The sequence below is a fragment of the Scyliorhinus canicula genome, chromosome 10, assembly GCF_902713615.1.
Source record: "Scyliorhinus canicula chromosome 10, sScyCan1.1, whole genome shotgun sequence".
In the NCBI taxonomy this organism is placed as follows: domain Eukaryota; kingdom Metazoa; phylum Chordata; class Chondrichthyes; order Carcharhiniformes; family Scyliorhinidae; genus Scyliorhinus; species Scyliorhinus canicula.
The window spans coordinates 52,933,535-52,952,696 of record NC_052155.1 but is presented as its reverse complement, the minus strand read 5'-3'; the positions used below and the strand labels follow the sequence as shown (position 1 = coordinate 52,952,696).

The 19,162-nt window shown below is 48.7% G+C and overlaps 1 protein-coding gene across 11 annotated transcripts in view; it reads right to left on the bottom strand.

The window, feature by feature from the left end:
* LOC119972367 (microtubule-associated protein 4-like) overlaps positions 1-19,162 on the bottom strand; it is a 516,984-nt gene that overhangs the window by 12,364 nt on the left and 485,458 nt on the right. For all 11 annotated transcript variants that reach the window (XM_038808936.1, XM_038808935.1, XM_038808937.1 and 8 more), the window contains one exon: positions 6,501-6,613. In XM_038808936.1, coding sequence (XP_038664864.1) covers positions 6,501-6,613 — 113 coding nt within the window. The remainder of the gene's footprint in view (positions 1-6,500; positions 6,614-19,162) is intronic.

Below are 19,162 nucleotides of genomic sequence, written 5' to 3'. Positions count from 1 at the left end.
TCAGGGTTAGGGCAGGGGGGACTCCTTGGAGCAAGTTAAAGGAAAAGGGGAAAGCAACAATAGATTTGAACAAATCAAGGGGGTGGTTTAGCACAGGGCTAAATCGCTGGCTTTGAAAGCAGACCAAGGCAGGCCAGCAGCACGGTTCAATTCCCGTACCAGACTCCCCGAACAGGCGCCGGAATGTGGCGACTAGGGGCTTTTCACAGTAACTTCATTTGAAGCCTACTTGTGACAATAAGCGATTTTCATTTCAGTTCATTTCAAATAGTATCAAACTTTCAAATAAAAAAGTCCATGAGTTCTTGCACTTATTGCTAGAGATGAGGCTGAAGGAGACCGGGGAGGAGGGGGAGAGAGAGAGGTGGGGATGAGGTGGTGGTTTGAGGTGGGGATGAGGTGGTGGTTTGAGGTGGGGATGAGGTGGTGGTTTGAGGTGGGGATGAGAGGGTGGTTTGAGGTGGGGATGAGGTGGTGGTTTGAGGTGGGGATGAGGTGGTGGTTTGAGGTGGGGATGAGGTGGTGGTTTGAGGTGGGGGTTTGAGGTGGGGATGAGGTGGTGGTTTGAGGTGGGGATGAGATGGTGGTTTGAGGTGGGGATGAGGTGGTGGTTTGAGGTGGGGATGAGATGGTGGTTTGAGGTGGGGATGAGGTGGTGGTTTGAGGTGGGGATGAGGTGGTGGTTTGAGGTGGGGGTGAGATGGGGATGAGGTGGTGGTTTGAGGTGGGGATGAGGTGGGGACTGGTTTGAGGTGGGGATGAGGTGGGGACTGGTTTGAGGTGGGGATGAGGTGGTGGTTTGAGGTGGGGATGAGATGGTGGTTTGAGGTGGGGATGAGATGGTGGTTTGAGGTGGGGATGAGGTGGTGGTTTGAGGTGGGGATGAGGTGGTGGTTTGAGGTGGGGATGAGGTGGTGGTTTGAGGTGGGGATGAGGTGGTGGTTTGAGGTGGGGGTTTGAGGTGGGGATGAGGTGGTGGTTTGAGGTGGGGATGAGATGGTGGTTTGAGGTGGGGATGAGGTGGTGGTTTGAGGTGGGGATGAGGTGGGGATGAGGTGGTGGTTTGAGGTGGGGATGAGATGGGGATGAGGTGGTGGTTTGAGGTGGGGATGAGGTGGGGACTGGTTTGAGGTGGGGATGAGGTGGTGGTTTGAGGTGGGGATGAGGTGGTGGTTTGAGGTGGGGATGAGGTGGTGGTTTGAGACACTGTTTTGTGGTGAAGGAGAGAAGCCGGCTTTTATTTTTGCCTTCCTGGATAATCTTTGAATAGTGAGAAGTTTTAGTGATGGAAAGCAGGACCCAGTAATGCTTTATATAATCCAGCCAGATCGGACAATGGGTAGTTACGTCAGATAGAGACACAGAGTTGAGAATGGTTATGGATAGAGGAAGATTGAGGCTTTTTCATTCCATGGAAAAGCTGAACATTTCAGGAACACCAGAGTTGAAAGACTCTGTGCACATCAGCTTGAAATGTGTTGATGGGTGAAAGTCTCCCATCTCTCTAGTCCCCCAGTGCATTTTCTTTCCTTATCACCATTTCAAAAGTACTGCAAAGTTAAAAGATATGGCAAAAATTAAAGAACACAACAAGCAAGGTCAAAATTCAAGCCATTCTCTTTCCTGTGCGTACAGTACAGTAATTCCTGAAGTGAAATTACCAGGCACAGATTCTGTGCAGACATAAAATGCTGTCACATTGACTTTAATTAAAAAGACACAACACTGTGGCACATCAAGATGGTAACATTTCTAAATGCAGTGATATCAGGAGTGCTCAGTAAACAATTAGCAATGGGAAAATCTAAATGTGAATTCAAAAAACTTTTCTTACCCACCCCAATTTTGCAGGCATTTTAAATGTATTTTGCCAATTTCCTTTTTTCTGCTGAAGGTCTCTTACTTGGGTTTGATGTTATGTTTGTACCTACCATTCTCAAGGAACCGATCCCAAATTTCCAATATTTGTGCATATTTATTAGCAGGCTACCCAGCTGTGGAGGCATCACAAGTTCTATCCAGACAACGATCAGAGGTAGGGATGATTCTTCTCCTCCTTGCCACAGGGGTACTAATGCTAACTAGCTTTCTGCTGTTGCTTGCCTCAGATCAACGTCAGTAAGGAAAATGAATTGAAGGTACAACATGTTGCTATGTATGCCTTTTGTATCAAACTAGGCAGCGTGTTCACCCATTGAGCCAACAGGGAAAGAGGTTAGGAGAAGAAGAAAATAGCCTGTCTCTATCTTGTGACTTGGTTTAGTAGGTCAGTTCAGATGCTAAAACTTGATATTGTAATGATGGCAGACAGTACAACTGCTGATTGGCAAACACTACAGTGCTGGTTCAGATACCAGGCACCTCTAGAGTGTGCCAATGACTTCAGACTGGAGTAGCGGAGTGGGATCCTTGGTGGAGGGAATTACATCATAAAATAAAAATGATAATCCTTGAATTATCCCATTGCCCCCACAAATGCACGATGCATCTGCAGTACGGAACAAGTCAACAAAAACTTCTGATGATAGGTGATTTATTATGATAACAGTCTGAAAGGAGAAGTGCTTCCCTAGATGGTGAAAGGACTTTATGTGACCAAGGTGTGGTTTTATTTCAGAGGTGGGAAAGAGGAAGGAAGAAAAAGCATCCACAATGCAGTAAAGGATTAGAAGCAGGTGACAAAAAATGCCAAAAGGTGGGTCATTTAGACAGACAGCACCAAGCAAACTTTAGCATTGCTTGATCTTCTACTGAATTGACAATTTTCCTCCCTATTGCTCTGAAGGCACCAACTCTTACTGGACTGCAATGCTATGAGGCAGGGCACTACCCAGTACCTCGCGCATTCAACACCTTTAGCATTGCCAGGGAATGACAGCATCCAAGTCAATCATAAGAACATAAGAACTAGGAGCAGGAGTAGGCCATCTGGCACCTCGAGCCTGCTCCGCCATTCAATTAGATCATGGCTGATCTTTTGTGGACTCAGCTCCACTTTCCGGCCCGAACACCATAACCCTTAATCCCTTTATTCTTCAAAAAACTATCTATCTTTACCTTAAAAACATGTAATGAAGGAGCCTCAACTGCTTCACTGGGCAAGGAATTCCATAGATTCACAACCCTTTGGGTGAAGAAGTTCCTCCTAAACTCAGTCCTAAATCTACTTCCCCTTATTTTGAGGCTATGCCCCCTAGTTCTGCTGTCACCCGCCAGTGGAAACAACCTGCCCGCATCTATCCTATCTATTCCCTTCATAATTTTAAATGTTTCTACAAGATCCCCCCTCATCCTTCTAAATTCCAACGAGTACAGTCCCAGTCTACTCAACCTCTCCTCATAATCCAACCCCTTCAGCTCTGGGATTAACCTAGTGAATCTCCTCTGCACACCCTCCAGTGCCAGTATGTCCTTTCTCAAGTAAGGAGACCAAAACTGAACACAATACTCCAGGTGTGGCCGCACTAACACCTTATACAATTGCAACATAACCTCCCTAGTCTTAAACTCCATCCCTCTAGCAATGAAGGACAAAATTCCATTTGCCTTCTTAATCACCTGTTGCACATATTCAAGTCCACCCCATCTTCATCCAATTTCTACACTTCCAGAAAAAAAGGATGGGTGCAGAGGTCAGTAAACGGAGAAAAACCAGGAGCACGAACCGCAAGCAGAGAGAGATATGGTCCTGCAGTTAGCGTTTGGGGAGCTAGGTAGGAAATTAGCAAGCAGGACCCCAAAAGTAACAATCTCTGGATTACTCCCGATACCACACGCAAGTGAGCATTGATGTGGGATGAAAAACAGATGGATGTGTGGCTAAAAAATGGTATAGGAGGCAGGGCTTTAGATTCCTGGGACATTGGGACCAACTTTGGGAGAAATAGGACATATATATGCCGAATAGGTTGCACCTGAACAGAGTTGGGACTGAGTTCCTTGCGGGTCTATTTTTTAATGCCATTGGGGATGGTTTAAACTAACTTAGCAGGGGTGTGGGCACCATAAGGTAGCATCAGAGAGAAATACTAATGTGCACAGAATGCTGGGAGAGATAGGTAGTAGTAGAGTAAGAAATAATAAGTTATTACGTGGGTTCAGGATAAGGTGAAAATTATAAGATAGAATTGGCCGAGGACATAAAACAAAGAAGTCCAAAAGGTATGCAGGTTAGTTGGGGTTATGGGATTACGGAGAAAGGGCGGGGAAGTGGGCCTAGGTAGGGTGCTCTTTCAGAGGGTCGGTACAGACTCGATGGATGGAATGGCCTCCTTCTGTACTATAGGAATTCTATGGTTCTAAGTGGTTAATGGGTGTTTCTTGGGCTGGAGGAGGATTAGCAATGGAGTTCTCCAGGAATCAATGTTGGGATCCTTGTTCCTATCCTTCAGGAAGGAGGAAAGGCAAGGAGTGGAGTGCTTGTGGTCTTCCTGATTTTACTTATTAAATCAGGTGTGGGGAAGATCACTTAAAAGCCTCACCCCGCCTCTGTTGATATTCTAACAGCAGCATGAAGGAGAGGTCAACCTGTAAAGGTTAGCAGCCTTCTTGCAAGCTCACGAAGGGTGATCGGGAACCCTGCAGCCCATGGAGGGTCCCTTCTGCAGCAAGGGTCACCCTTGCTGAAGGAGTGCTCCACAACAAAGCTCCTCCTCCACCTCCTTATCAAGACTGAAGAGCTGGCAGCCCTCTGATTTGCTAGCAGCTCTTGGGATCTTTGTCTATAAAAGCATGGAAGACCTCATGGCAGGAATTTAACTGGATGATTGACATTTAATCCATTCAGGGCTTCTGAAGATGGTTGTGGCAGGATCACCCCTGTACCCTGCTTTCTGGCCAGTGGACAGGGCCACTGCTATGGTCATTAAATTCAGCCCAATGTATGCAGACCAAACACTCTGATCTAAAGTTTATTGAGCTGAGGACTCTACAGTATCTCAATCCTGGAGGACAAGCGTTTAATATTATTGATTAACATTTTAATTGTCATACAAAAAGGTACAAGCAATATTTTGTGTACAAAGAAAAATGAAAGCTTGTGACGACGTGCACCCCATTCCACTGGCACTTCCAAGTTTGTTCTTTGCTACACCACTTAACTTAATCTTCTTTACCCCAAAGTCCAATTCAAAGGTGGCAAGACTTTACACTGCTGAAATTTTTTTTAAATGTCCAATTCTCTCTTTTATTCCCAATTAAGGGGCAATTTAGCGTGGCCAATGCACCTCCCTGTACATCTTTGGGTTGTGATGGTGAGACCCACAGAGACATAGGGAGAATGTGTAAACTCCACACGGACAGTGACCCGGGGCCGGGATTGAACCCAGGTCCTCGACGCTGAGAGGCAGCAGTGCTAACTACTGCGACAGGGAATTTTCACAGTAACTTCATTGAAGTCTATCGTGACAATAAGCAATTTTCATTTCATTTTTCACTTTGCCGCCCATAAAACTTTAGACCTCGTTTGTCAACCAATGTATTAATAATTCAGTATAAAAGTGACTAGGACAGCATGTAGAAAGTACACACTGCAGCCATGCCACCAGATAGTTGAAAGAGTGGATGCTTAAGTCAGTGGACTGGGTGATAATCAATCAGAATGATTTGTCCTGGGTAGTGTTCAGCTTCAATACTGGCAAGTGCCAAGGAGAAATTTGCCATATTTCTGGTTCCTTCTCCCCCCGCCAGGGAGAACATGGAGCAAGTGGTACACATCCGGAAGTGGAGAGGGTAATTGGGTGGGTCACAGCGAACTACGTCTTGAAACAGGTCGGCTGATAAAGGCAACATTTGAGCCAAATAACTTCAAAGTCTGCTGAGTTGATTGAATTAAAGTTGGGGTAGTGATAGTTGGTAAGGGGGGTTTTAGGAAAAGAAAAAAAAACTATTTTCCAGTGCTCTTGATCGCTTTCCACTGCCAGAATTGCACCTGTATAGATTTTAGGTGAGGACAGTATCAGGTTTCTTGATGATGATCTCACAACTCTTGCTGCTCCATACTACCTACAGCCACTCTTGTAAAGTACCAATCAGTCACCAACATCATCCGTGGACCCACACACCCAGCAAGGACATCAATTCTCTTGAGAGGAGAAAAAAGCAGGAAAAAAACTTGGCAGAGGCTGAGAGCAAAGAATGATGCAAATTAGAGGAGCAAGAAGAACAAGTTCCACAGCCCTTGCTCACAGCTGGTGTGACCAGTTGCTGCTTTTGTAGCCACTATTCTTTTTTTAATATAAATTTAGAGTACCCAATTAATTTTTTTCCAATTAAGGGGCAATTTAGTGCAGCCAATCCACCTAGCCTGCACATCTTTGGGTTGTGGGGGCGAAACACACACAAACACGGGGAGAATGTGCAAACTCCACATGGAGTGACCCAGAGCCGGGATCGAACCTGGGACCTCAGCTCCACGAGGCTGCAGTGCTACCACAGCACCACCGTGCTGCCCTTTGTAGTCACTATTCTGATCTAGTTTCTGCCATCCTGCATTGCCTCACCTTCACATTGCCTCCTCCTGGTGTATGGTTGAGGTTGTCCAAGGACCCGATTTTTGACTCTGCTTTGTTTTTGAAATCAGTCTTGGTAGTCTCTATCTTCACATCGCCACCACCTAGAACCAGTTCATAAAGAAATAACTTTTTTCATTATTTGTTTTTTTGCTCCCCATCATATCTCTAAATTTATGATGAATTTCAAAACATAAGTGAAACAATAGAAGCAATGGATGCAGCCAGATAGAAATTAATATAAAACCTGCTTCCAGTTTGTGTTGAATAGGGGGAGGTGGGCTGGTGGTAGAAAGAGATGATTTAAGAAATGTGATAAGCACAGAGGGGGAAGCGGTGAACACAATTTACAAGCCTGCACTGTAGCACCTTTTCAAAGGGATTATACTTGAAGAGCAGTGACTTATATAGAAAATACTAACCATTCTACGTTAGTAGAATTCCACAATCGTTAATAAAACTGAACCATTTTTTTGCTGTCAGTGTTAATTGAGTGAGGAATGTTGGCTAGGATACCACAAGAACGTCCAATGCTCCTTCAATTTAACTAGTGGAACAACAATTGGAGTAGGAGATTGCATTCAAAAGAAAATATCTCAAATGATGCAACACTCCCTTAAGTAAGATTTTGAAAAGGCAAGATCGGAGCCCCCCCCCCCCCCCTCCGGAAAGGCGAGGGTGATCGGAAAACATGTCTATATTGATAAAAAGGTAATTTTCAGCTGAGGAAAAACAGTCATTCCTGCTGGTTCCTGTCATGATATACAAATATGCAACCAATGAACACTCAGAATAGGACACACCCAATGGGCAGTCAGGACACTCAGGTGGCATCACCACAAGGGGGCATTACATAAACACTATAAAAGGGATGAGGCACTCACACCCTGCCACCTTCCACAGACAGACATCTAGAGATTTAGACAGGGTACATAGACCATAGAACATACAATGCAGAAGGAGGCCATTTGGCCCATCAAGGCTGCACTTAACCACTTCCACCCTATCCCCGTAACCGAATAACCCCTCCTAACCTTTTTGGTCACCAAGGGCAATTTATCATGGCCAATCCACCTAACCTGCACGTCTTTGGACTGTGGGAAGAAACCGGAGCACCTGGAGGAAATCCATGTAGACACGGGGAGAACATGCAGATTCCGCACAGACAGTGACCCAGCAGAGAATCAAACCTGGGACCCTGGCGCTGTGAAGCCACAGTGCTAATCACTTGTGCTACCGTGCTGCCTAAAACGTCACTTGTGCTACCGTGCATTCAAAACGTCAGATCACTTTACCAAGTCTGTTTTTCTGATAGTGGAATCCTTGCTACCCTTTTCTCTAAACACTGCTTCCCATCTCGGTCTCAAACTACTCCACTCCCTAACTACTCTCGTATGCAGCATCAGCAGCATCACACCCCAGCATGTGGCTTAGAGCAAGCTGGTACAGTTATACTGAGTTACTACAGTTAGGTTAGCAGAGTCGAACACATTTGAGAACTGTGTTAATAGTTCAATAAACACGTTGAATTCACTTCAGAGTCTGGAGCATCCTTTAGTTAAGACTGCATCAAGTAGCAGCCTGTGTTATCCGAAGCAGCATAACACAACATGATACCAGGAGTGATTGTTCAAACTATTTAGTTCAACTCAGCAAGATCCGTGACAACCAGCTACTGAATACAGGCACAATGGACAAGATTCAGGTTCCTCATGAGCTCAGGACCACCGGCAATCTTAGTGCCAACTGGCGATCATTCAAGCAGAAATTTCAACTATACGTGGAAGCATCCGACCTCAATGGCGTGACCGACGCTCGGAAGATAGCTCTTCTACTCACCACTGCAGGTGACCAGGTGATAGAGATCTTCAACTCCTTTCACATTTCCGAAGGGCAGGACAAAACAAAGTACCAAACCATCCTGGGCAAATTTGACAGCCACTGTGAGGTGGACACCAACAAAAACTTTGAACGCTACATCTTCAAGCAGAGGATGCAAGGTAAAGACGAATCCTTCAACTCCTATCTAACTAACCTTAGACTGCTAGCGCAAACCTGCAACTTCAGTGATGTCACTGTCTCCATGATCAGAGACCAAATCATTTTTGGAGTCCACTTTGATCCTCTGCGAGAGCAATTGTTGAAAATCAAGCACATGACCTGGCCAGTCGTGATTGAAACGAGTACGGTGCAGGAACACTCTAAAAATCGCTATTCACAGTACAAAACGGCAGAAAGTGAAAAACAAGCCTCCCACGAGGTGGAGAGTGTTCAGGCAATCTCCCGGATGCAGGGCCTCCACATTGACGAAAGCGACCATTTTGCGCGCTCTTCCTGGGGCCCAACGCATGCGCAATGTGATCGGGAACACGAAGCGACCGAAAACCGCATTGCGCAGGTGCAGACGTCCGAGAACCGCACTGCGCATGCGCAACAATGCACTGAGAGTCATGGTGCTGACGTCATGACGTGTGGGAACTGCGGACCGCCCATTTAAAAAAAAACTACCCTGCAAGAGGCAAACGCTGTTTAAACTGTGGGAAGCCAAACCACTATGCAGCCCTGTGCAGGTCTGCACCACCAGGCAGGAGCCAGCGCTCCCAATTCTGACAGCGGCGCATCAGTAGTGTGCAACACCGAATGCATGACTCTGATCCAGGCAGGGCGACAGATCCAGGTGATGAATACCTGGACAACACTTACCGAGTGGGCATTATTACAAAGTGCGAATACGCCATACCGGACACACCGTGAGTCCAATCAATCCTGGCCGTGGATTCCGAGGACGAATAGCATGCAGTGAAGAAAGTCAACCACTGACCCATCCAGTTGAAACTGGACACAGGTGCCTCCGCCAACCTGATTTTGCAGAGAATCAAGAAGCCACCCCCACAATCCTTCCAGCTGCCTGCAAACTCCTGGACTACAATGGAAACGCAATCAAGGCACTGGGATCCTGCCATCTGCAGGTGTCCAGCCGACGCACACAAACAAGCTTACGCTTCGATATTGTTAAACCAGACAGGGTGTCCCTGCTATGTGCGCACGCCTGCAAGCAATTGAACCTAATTCAAAGGGTCTACACCACAGCGCCGATCCATTCAGATCTTCAGGCCAGCATTGATGACAACCTACCCCAATACCCAGATGTATTCAGCAGGATAGGCACGCTGCCGTACAAGTACAAGATTCTACTGTGGCCTGATGCCAAGCCAGTGGTCCATGCACCACAACGTGTCCCTGCTCCACTGAGAGAGCGCCTGACGGCAGAGTTCATGAGTCTAAAATAAAAAGACATCATCTCCAAGGTCACTGAACCAACCAACTGGGTCAGCTTGATGGTGTGCATAAAGAAGCCTTTGGGGGGACCTACACATCTGCATTGACCCCAAGGATCTAAACAAAAACATTATGCGGGAACATTACCCCATCCCGAAGAGGGAAGGAATCACAAGTGAGATGGCACACGCGCGCTTCTTCGCAAAATTGGACGCATCCCAAGGATTTTGGCAAATCCAACTTGAAGAATCCAGCAGACGGCTCTGCACCTTCAACACGTCTTTTAGCAGATTCTGCTGCAACCGAATGCCATTTGGCATCATCTCGGCATCAGAGATTTTCCATTGCATCATGGAACTGATGATTGAGGGAATAGAAGGGGTTCGTGTCTACTTTGACGATATCATAATCTGGTCCACAACCCGAGAGGAACATGTGTCGCGACTCAAGAAAGTATTCCAACGCATACATGAACATGGCCTCAAGCTAAACAGGTCCAAGTGCTGTTTTGGGTCATCCATGCTGAAGTTCCTGATCAGATTTCGCAACACGGTGTGGGCCCGGACAGACAAAATTAATCCCATCAAGGCAATCAAAGTCCCCGAGGACAAGAAGGCAGTACTGCGCTTCCTGGCAATGGTCGATTACCTTGGCAACTTCATCCCAAATTTGGCCACACACACCACGGCCCTACGCAACCTGGTGAAACAAATCAACCGCCTTTGAGTGGAAGGCGGAGCACCAAAGAGTGGCTGGAGCTGAAAGCCAAGCTTACCACAGCACCCGTCCTTGCATTCTTTGATCCAGACTGAGAGACCAAGATATCCACAGATGCAAGTCAGGATGGCATTGGGGTGGTGTTGCTTCAAAGAGACGACACGTCATCCTGAGTACCATTAAGATACCTGTCATGGGCAATACACCCACTGAAACCAGATATGCGCAGATTGAGAAGGAGTGTTTTGGTCTTCTCACCGGCATCCTCAAATTTCTTGACTCTGTCTACACTTGCCAGTATTTACTGTTGAGACGGATCATAGGCCTCTGGCCCACATCATCCAAAAGGACCTGAACGACATGACGACTCGTTTGCAGAGAATTCTGCTCAAACACCGGAGGAGTTTTATGAGGATATTACCAGAGGGGTAGATAATGGGGAGCCAATGGATGTGGTATATCTGGATTTCCAGAAAGCCTTTGACAAGGTGCCACACAAAAGGTTGTTGCATAAGATAAAGATGCATGGCATTAAGGGTAAAGTAGTAGCATGGATAGAGGATTGGCTAATTAATAGAAAGCAAAGAGTGGGGATTAATGGGTGTTTCTCTGGTTGGCAATCAGTAGCTAGTGGTGTCCCTCAGGGATCAGTGTTGGACCCACAATTGTTCACAATTTACACAGATGATTTGGAGTTGGAGACCAAGGGCAATGTGTCCAAGTTTGCAGACGACACTAAGATGAGTGGTAAAGCGAAAAGTGCAGAGGATACTGGAAGTCTGCAGAGGGATTTGGATAGGTTAAGTGAATGGGCTAGGGTCTGGCAGATGGAATACAATGTTGACAAATGTGAGGTTATCCATTTTGGTAGGAATAACAGCAAACGGGATTATTATTTAAACGATAAAATATTAAAGCATGCCGCTGTGCAGAGAGACTTGGGTGTACTAGTGCATGAGTCACAGAAGGTTGGTTTACAGGTGCAACAGGTGATGAAGAAGGCAAATGGAATTTTGTCCTTCATTGCTAGAGGGATGGAGTTTAAGACTAGGGAGGTTATGTTGCAATTGTATAAGGTGTTAGTGAGGCCACACCTGGAGTATTGTGTTCAGTTTTGGTCTCCTTACTTGAGAAAGGACATACTGGCACTGGAGGGTGTGCAGAGGAGATTCACTAGGTTAATCCCAGAGCTGAAGGGGTTGGATTATGAGGAGAGGTTGAGTAGACTGGGACTGTACTCGTTGGAATTTAGAAGGATGAGGGGGGATCTTATAGAAACATTTAAAATTATGAAGGGAATAGATAGGATAGATGCGGGCAGGTTGTTTCCACTGGCGGGTGAAAGCAGAACTAGGGGACATAGTCCTAAATCTACTTCCCCTTATTTTGAGGCTGAGTTTAGGAGGAACTTCTTCGCCAGCACCGTGGCATCCACATTGAGGAGAGATATGGGCCTGTATGAACCACACTGCTGGGGGTCCTTGTCCCTCTTTAAGATTAACGAAATCAGCGCCCGCGACATCGTCGGGGGAAAAGTCCCCCGTTCCCACACTTCATTAAGTGTCCGCACCAGCAAGGGGCCTACGAGGTCCACAAACTTTTTATAAAATTCCACCGGGAACCCATCCGGCCCCGGCGCATTCCCTGACTGCATCTGCCCGATCCCCTTAACTAGCTCCTCCAGCTCAATTGGCGCCCCCAACCCCTCCACCTGCTCCTCCTGCACCTTCGGGAAAGAAAGCCCGTCGAGGAACCTCTCCATTCCCCTCCTCTCCACCGTTGGCTCCGACCGGTACAGTGCCCCGTAAAAGTCCTTGAAGACCTCATTCACCTCTACCCCCTTCCGCACCACATTCCCACTCTTGTCTCTCACTCCAGCAATTTCCTTAGCCACATCCTGCTTGCGGAGCTGATGAGCCAGCATTCTACTCGCCGTTTCACCATGTTCGTACACTGCCCCTTGTGCCTTCCTCCACTGTGCCTCCGCCTTTCTAGTGGTCAGCAAATCAAATTTAGCCTGTAGGCTGCGCCTCTCCCCCAACAGTCCCTCCTCTGGTGCCTCTGCGTACCTCCTGTCTACCTCCAGCATCTTTCCCACCAGTCTATCCCTCTCACTCCTCTCCCTGTGTGCCCGGATGGATATCAGCTCCCCACGAATCACTGCCTTCAGGGCTTCCCAGACCATCCCCACCTGGACCTCCCCCGTATCATTCACCTCGAGGTACACCTCAATACTTGCCCGGACCCTCCCACACACCTCCTCCTCCGCCAACAACCCCACATCCAACCGCCACAATGGGCGCTGGTCCCGCACCTCCCCCGTCTCCAACTCTATCCAATGCGGAGCGTGGTCGGAGATTGCAACGGCCAAATATTCGGCCTCCTCCACTCTCGGAATCAGTCCCCTACTCACCACGAAGAAGTCTATCCGAGAATAGACCCTATGTACGTGGGAGAAGAAAGAGTACTCCCGTGCCCTCGGCCTCACAAACCTCCATGGATCCACCCCTCCCATCTGGTCCATAAACCCTCTCAGTACCTTGGCCGCCGCCGGCCTCCTACCCGTCCTGGAGCTGGACCGATCCAGTGAAGGCTCCAACACCGTATTGAAGTCCCCCCCCCATAATCAGACCTCCCGCCTCTAGATCCGGGACCCGTCCCAGCATACGCCTCATAAAGCCCGCATCGTCCCAATTTGGGGCATACACACTAGCAAGCACCACCTTCTCTCCCTGTAGCCTGCCCCCAACCATAACATACCTACCCCCCTTATCCGCCACCACCTCAGATGCCTCAAACGACACATTTTTCCCCACCAGAATCGCCACTCCCCGGTTCTTCACATCCAACCCAGAGTAGAAAACCTGCCCCACCCACCCCTTCCTCAGACGGACCTGGTCCACCACCTTCAGGTGGGTCTCCTGAAGCATTGCCACATCTGCCTTTAGCCCCCTCAGATGAGCAAGTACCCACGACCGCTTCACCGGCCCATTCAATCCTCTCGCATTCAAGGTGACCAATCGGATCAGAGGGCGTCCCGTCCCCCTCCCCCGTCGACTAGCCATAGCCCGTCGACTGCCTGCCCCAGGCCAGCACCCCCCGCCCGACCCAGTCCCCACAGCGACAACACCTCACCTCTGTCCCCCCGGCCCCCACCAGCTCCTTCCTGACCCTGCCAGCAGCAACCCGGTATTCCGCTTTCCCCCCCTCCCTCCCCCCCAGGCTAGGAACCCTCCTCCCCCAGGCTAGGGACCCTCCTAGCCACGAACCGTCCTCCATTGTACTTCCGTGGGTCAGCTAACTTCTGCTGACCCCGGAAACCCCCGCCAAAAACCCAGCCCCTCCCAAAGTGGGATCATCCCCCATCCTATCCCTCCTCCAGGCACCGCTCCAGCGCGGGGAAGAACCAGTTAAGGCACCGCCCCCCCCCGTCATCGTCTCCACCCCCCAGCCCCACAACGCGGGAAATCAGAGGAAAGCCAGCGCTTTCGCACTGCCCCACCACACCCTTCTGACGCAGCTCCCAAATACCAGCCCCACTCCATACCCCAACCCGATATAGAATACAACAAACCCCCCCAACCCTCCCCGCAAGATACAAAACTCGAGCAATGCCCCACAACAAAATAAACAGAACAACACCCCAATAAATAACCATATCAAAATTACAAAAGTACAGAAAAAGAGAACACAGCAACAGCAGAAACCAGCAATAAAGTATTACAACCAACCCCGCAACCCCCAACCCCTAGTTCGAGTCCAGTTTCTCCATCTGCACGAAGGCCCACGCCTCCTCCGGGGAATCAAAATAATAATGCCGGTCCAAATAAGTTACCCACAGGTGCGCAGGCTGCAACATTCCAAACTTTATCTTCTTCTTGTAGAGCACCTCTTTCGTCCGATTAAACCTGGACCGCCGCTTAGCCACCTCCGCACTCCAATCCTGGTAGATCCGTACTACCCCATTCTCCCAGTTGCTGCTCTTCACCTTCTTGGCCCAGCGCAGCACACACTCCCGATCACTGAACCGGTGGAACCTCACCAGCACCACACGCGGGGGTTCATTCTCCTTAGGCCTCCTGGCCAGTACCCTGTGGGCTCCCTCCAGCTCCAGGAACAGATGGAAAGATCCTGCCCCCACTAGCGAGTTCAGCATCGTAGCCACGTAAGTTGTCAGATCCGACCCCTTCAGCCCCTCCGCTAGGCCCAAGATCCTCAGATTTTTCCGCCTCATGCGGTGATCAAGCTCCTCGAAGCGGTCCTGCTACTTCTTGTGGAGTGCCTCGTGCCCCTCCACCTTACTCACGAGGACCACGGCCTCCTCCTCTCTTTCAGTGGCCTGCGTCTGCAACGTCTGGATGGCAGCACCCTGGGTCGTCTGAATCTCCGAGAGCCTTTTGTTCGTTTCCTGCAGAGAGCTCAGTACCTCAGCCTTGAAGTCTGCAAAACAGCGCAGGAGAGCAGCTTGCTGCTCCTGGGCCCACTGCTTTCACTCCTCTGGTGCTCCGCCAGCCGCCATCTTGGATTCCTTCCCCCATTTTTTCTGGGGAGCTGCTGCCGTTTTTTCCATCTTTCCACTCCGAGTTCGAGTCATGAAATGTGGAGAAAGTCGGTCAGCACACCTTCCCCCACCAGGAGACGTCGAAAAAATTCCGTTTTGGGCTCTAAAAAGAGCCGAAAAGTCAGTTTGAAAGGGGAGCTCCCAAATGTGCGGCTTCCTACGTCATCGCCGCCACCGGAAGTCGTCGCGACTATATCTTAATCATCGATTACTTTTCAAACTATCCGGAGGTGCTGAAGCTGCCAGACCTCACCTCACGGACCGTCATCAAAGCTTGTAAAGAGACATTCTCACGGCATGGCACCCGAACACCGTCATGAGCGACAATGGCCGTGCTTCCACAGTCGAGAATGGTCCACGTTTGCCAAGAGCTACAATTCCAGGCACGTCACGTCCAGTCCGCACTATCCGCAGTCCAATGGCAAAGTCGAAAAAGGGGTGCACATTGTTAAGCAGTTCATCCACAAGGCCTCGGACTCCGCTTCCGACATACACCTTGCACTACTTGCGTACCGGGCAACTCCCTTGTCCACTGGCATGTCGCCAGCTCAACTGCTGATGAACAGGGATCTGCGAATGACGCTTCCAGCCATACACCTGCCCAACCTTGACCATCTCCCGGTGTTGCAGAAGATGCAGCAGCTTTGCGACAGCCAGAAGCAGGGCTATGACGCACATGCCACTGATCTGGACATGCTATCCTGGCAGACATGGTCAGGATCAAGATACCGGATGGTGGGTGGTCTGCTCCGGCTGACATTGTTCGACAGGCCGCGCCCAGATCCTATGTCACACGTATGGCTGATGGCTCCATTGTTCGAAGGAATCGAAGGGCACTGCTAAACATTGCTTGCCCACAACCACTTTCCCCTCCATTTCCACATGTCGAATTGCCACCTCCAGACACCACAAACCACGAGGCCACCAGTCGTGCCTCCCACTTGCCTGTCAAGACACCATCATCCCCTCAACCACCTCTCCGGCGGTCGACGAGGATCAGACGCAAGCCTCAGAGACTGGACTTATGAGCATTTGTTTTGTTTGTTCTGTTCTGTATCCCTCAGTCAGTCACATTAGACAGACACATTCACATGTATATACATCTAAAAAAAAATAAAAAAAGGGGGGGACGATGTCCTGATATGCAAACATGCAACCAATGAACACTCAGGATAGGACACAACCAATGGGCAGTCAGGACACTCAGAGTTGGCAACACCACAAGGGGGCATGACATAAACACTATAAAAGGGATGAGGCACTCACACCCTGCCTCTTTCCACAGACAGACATCTAGAGAGTTAGACAGGGTTGATCAGCAGCATCACACCCCAGCACGTGGCTTAGAAAAGGCTGGTACAGTTAGACTGAGTTACTACAGTTAGATTAGCAGAGTCAAACTAATTTGACAACTGTGTTAATAGTTCAATAAACACGTTGAACTCACTTCAGAGTCTGGAGCATCCTTTAGTTAAGACTGAATCAAGTAGCAGCCTGTGTTATCCGAAGCAGCGTAACACAACAGTTCCATCCTGGGTTCAATCTGTAATCCTCTTCCCTTTGATGGAGTAGAACAATCAAGAACTCAGCAGCCAACCTAAACAAATATGCGACCACCGTCACAGACTTTATCTGCAGGTTTGTAGAAGATTGTGTGCCAAAGAAGGTAGTACGTAGGTTCCCCAACCGGAAACCATGGTTTAATCGGGAGAATCACTCTTTGAAGGCCAGGTCTGAGGCATTCAAGACAAGTGACCCTGACCTATACAAGGAATCTAGGCACGACCTCCACAAAGCCATCAGGGATGCCAATAAACAATACCAGACTAAGCTAGAGTCACCGCCTAACAACACGGACTCTCGTTGGTTGTGGCAAGGCTTAAACAATATAATAGGAAACCATCAAACCACTGTCAACTGCCCCAGCAGCCTCGGACACACCCATACCTACCATCACATCTTCTGAAGTCAGATCGGCATTTTTGAAAGTGAACCCTCGGAAAGTGACGCATCCTGACAGAGTCCATGGTCGTGCATTCAGATCCTGCGCGGACCAACTGGCGGGTGTGTTCGCGGACATCTTCAACCTCTCCCTACTCCGTTCTGAAGTTCCCACCTGCTTCAAGAAGACCACCGTCATACCGCTGCCAAAGAAGAATCAGGCAATGTGCCTCAAAGACTACCATGCCTTGGCATCTATCATTTTGAAGTGCTTCGAGACGTTGGTCACATCAGTTCCATACTCCCAGAATTCCGTGATCCACTGCAATTCGCATACTGCCAAACCGGCCACAGTGGACACCATTTCCCGAGCCCTACTCTCATCCCTGGAGCATCTCAACACCAAGGACTCCTACGTCAGACTCCATAGGACCATAAGGCATAAAGCACAATTAGGCCATTCGGCCCGTCGAGTCTGTTCCGCCATTCAATTATGCTTGATATGTTTCTCATCCCATTCTACAGCCTCCTCCCCATAACCCCTGAACCCCTGTTCCCCTTATCAATCAAGAATCCATCTATCTCATGGACAGCATGCTGGGGCAGTGGTTTAGCACTGTTGCCTCACAGCGCTGAGGACCCGGGTTCGATCCCAGCTCTGGGTCACTGTCTGTGTGAAGTTTGCACATTTTCCCCATGTTTGCATGGGTCTCGCCCCCACAACCCAAAAAGATGTGCAAGCTAGGTTGATTGGCCATGCTAAATTGCCCCTTAATTGGAGAAAATAGAATTAGGGACATTAAATTTGAAAAAGAAATTGAGAAACTATCTATCTCTGTCTTTCATTCACTGCAGCTCTGCCTTTAATATCATAATCCCAGCCAAACTCATATCAAAACTCCAAAACCTATGATTTGGCTCCTCCCTCTGCTACTGGAGCCTCAACTTCCTCACTCAGAGACCACAATCAGTAAGGATAAACAACAACACCTCCTCCACAAAAGTCCTCAATATTGGGCCCCCACATGACTGCGTACTAGTCCCCTACTATACTCCCTACACGCACACGACTGTGTGGCAAAATTCGGCTTCAACACCATCTAGAAGTTTGCTGGTGACATGACCATAGTGGATCGGATCTCGAACAACGATGAGTCAGAGTACAGGAGGGAGATAGAGAATCTAATGGCGTGGTGTAACGACAACAATCTCTCCCTCAGCTTCACCGTGAGTTTCCTCCGGGTGCTCCGGTTTCCTCCCACAGTCCAAAGATGTGCAGGTTAGGTGGATTAGCCATGCTAAATTGCCCTTCGTGTCCAAATTACGTGGGGTTACTGGGTTACAGGGATAGGGTGGAGGTGTGGGCTTAGGTAGGGTTATTTTTCCAAGGGCCGGTGCAGACTCGATGGGCCAAATGGCTTCCTTCTGCACTGTAAATTCTATGATCATAGAATCACGATCTATAAAACTAAAGAGCTAGTCATTGACTTCAGGAAGCAAAGTATCGTACACACCCCTGTTTGCATCAATGGTGCCGAGGTGGAGATGGTTGACAGCTTCAAATTCCTAGGTGAGCACACCTGATATTCTACCAGCAGCATGAAAGAGAGGTCATCCTGTAAAGACTAGCAGCCTTCTTGCAATATCACCAACAACCTATCCCAGTCCACCCACGTCGACGTTATAACCAAGAAAGCACAACAGCGCCTATACTTCCTCATGAAATTAAGGAAGTTCGGCATGTCCACATTGACCCTTACCAATTTTTACAGATGCACCATAGAAAGTATCCAATCTGGCTGCATCACGGCAACTGCTTGACCCAAGACCGTAAGAAACTACACAGAGTTGTGAACACAGCCCAGTCCCTCACGCAAACCTGCCTCCCATCCATCGACTCAGTCTACACCTCTCTCTGCCTTGGGAAAGCGGGCAGCATAATCAAAGACCCTCCCACCTGGGTTATTCTGCCTTCGAACTTCTTCTTTTGGGCAGGAGATACAAAAGTCTGAGAACACGCACCAACAGGTTCAAAAACTGCTTCTTCCCCACTGTTACCAGACTCCTGAATGACCCTCTTGTGGACTGAACTGATCTCTGCACACATCGTCTCTACCGAGTAGTATTGTACTCCATATGCTCACCCGATGTCTGT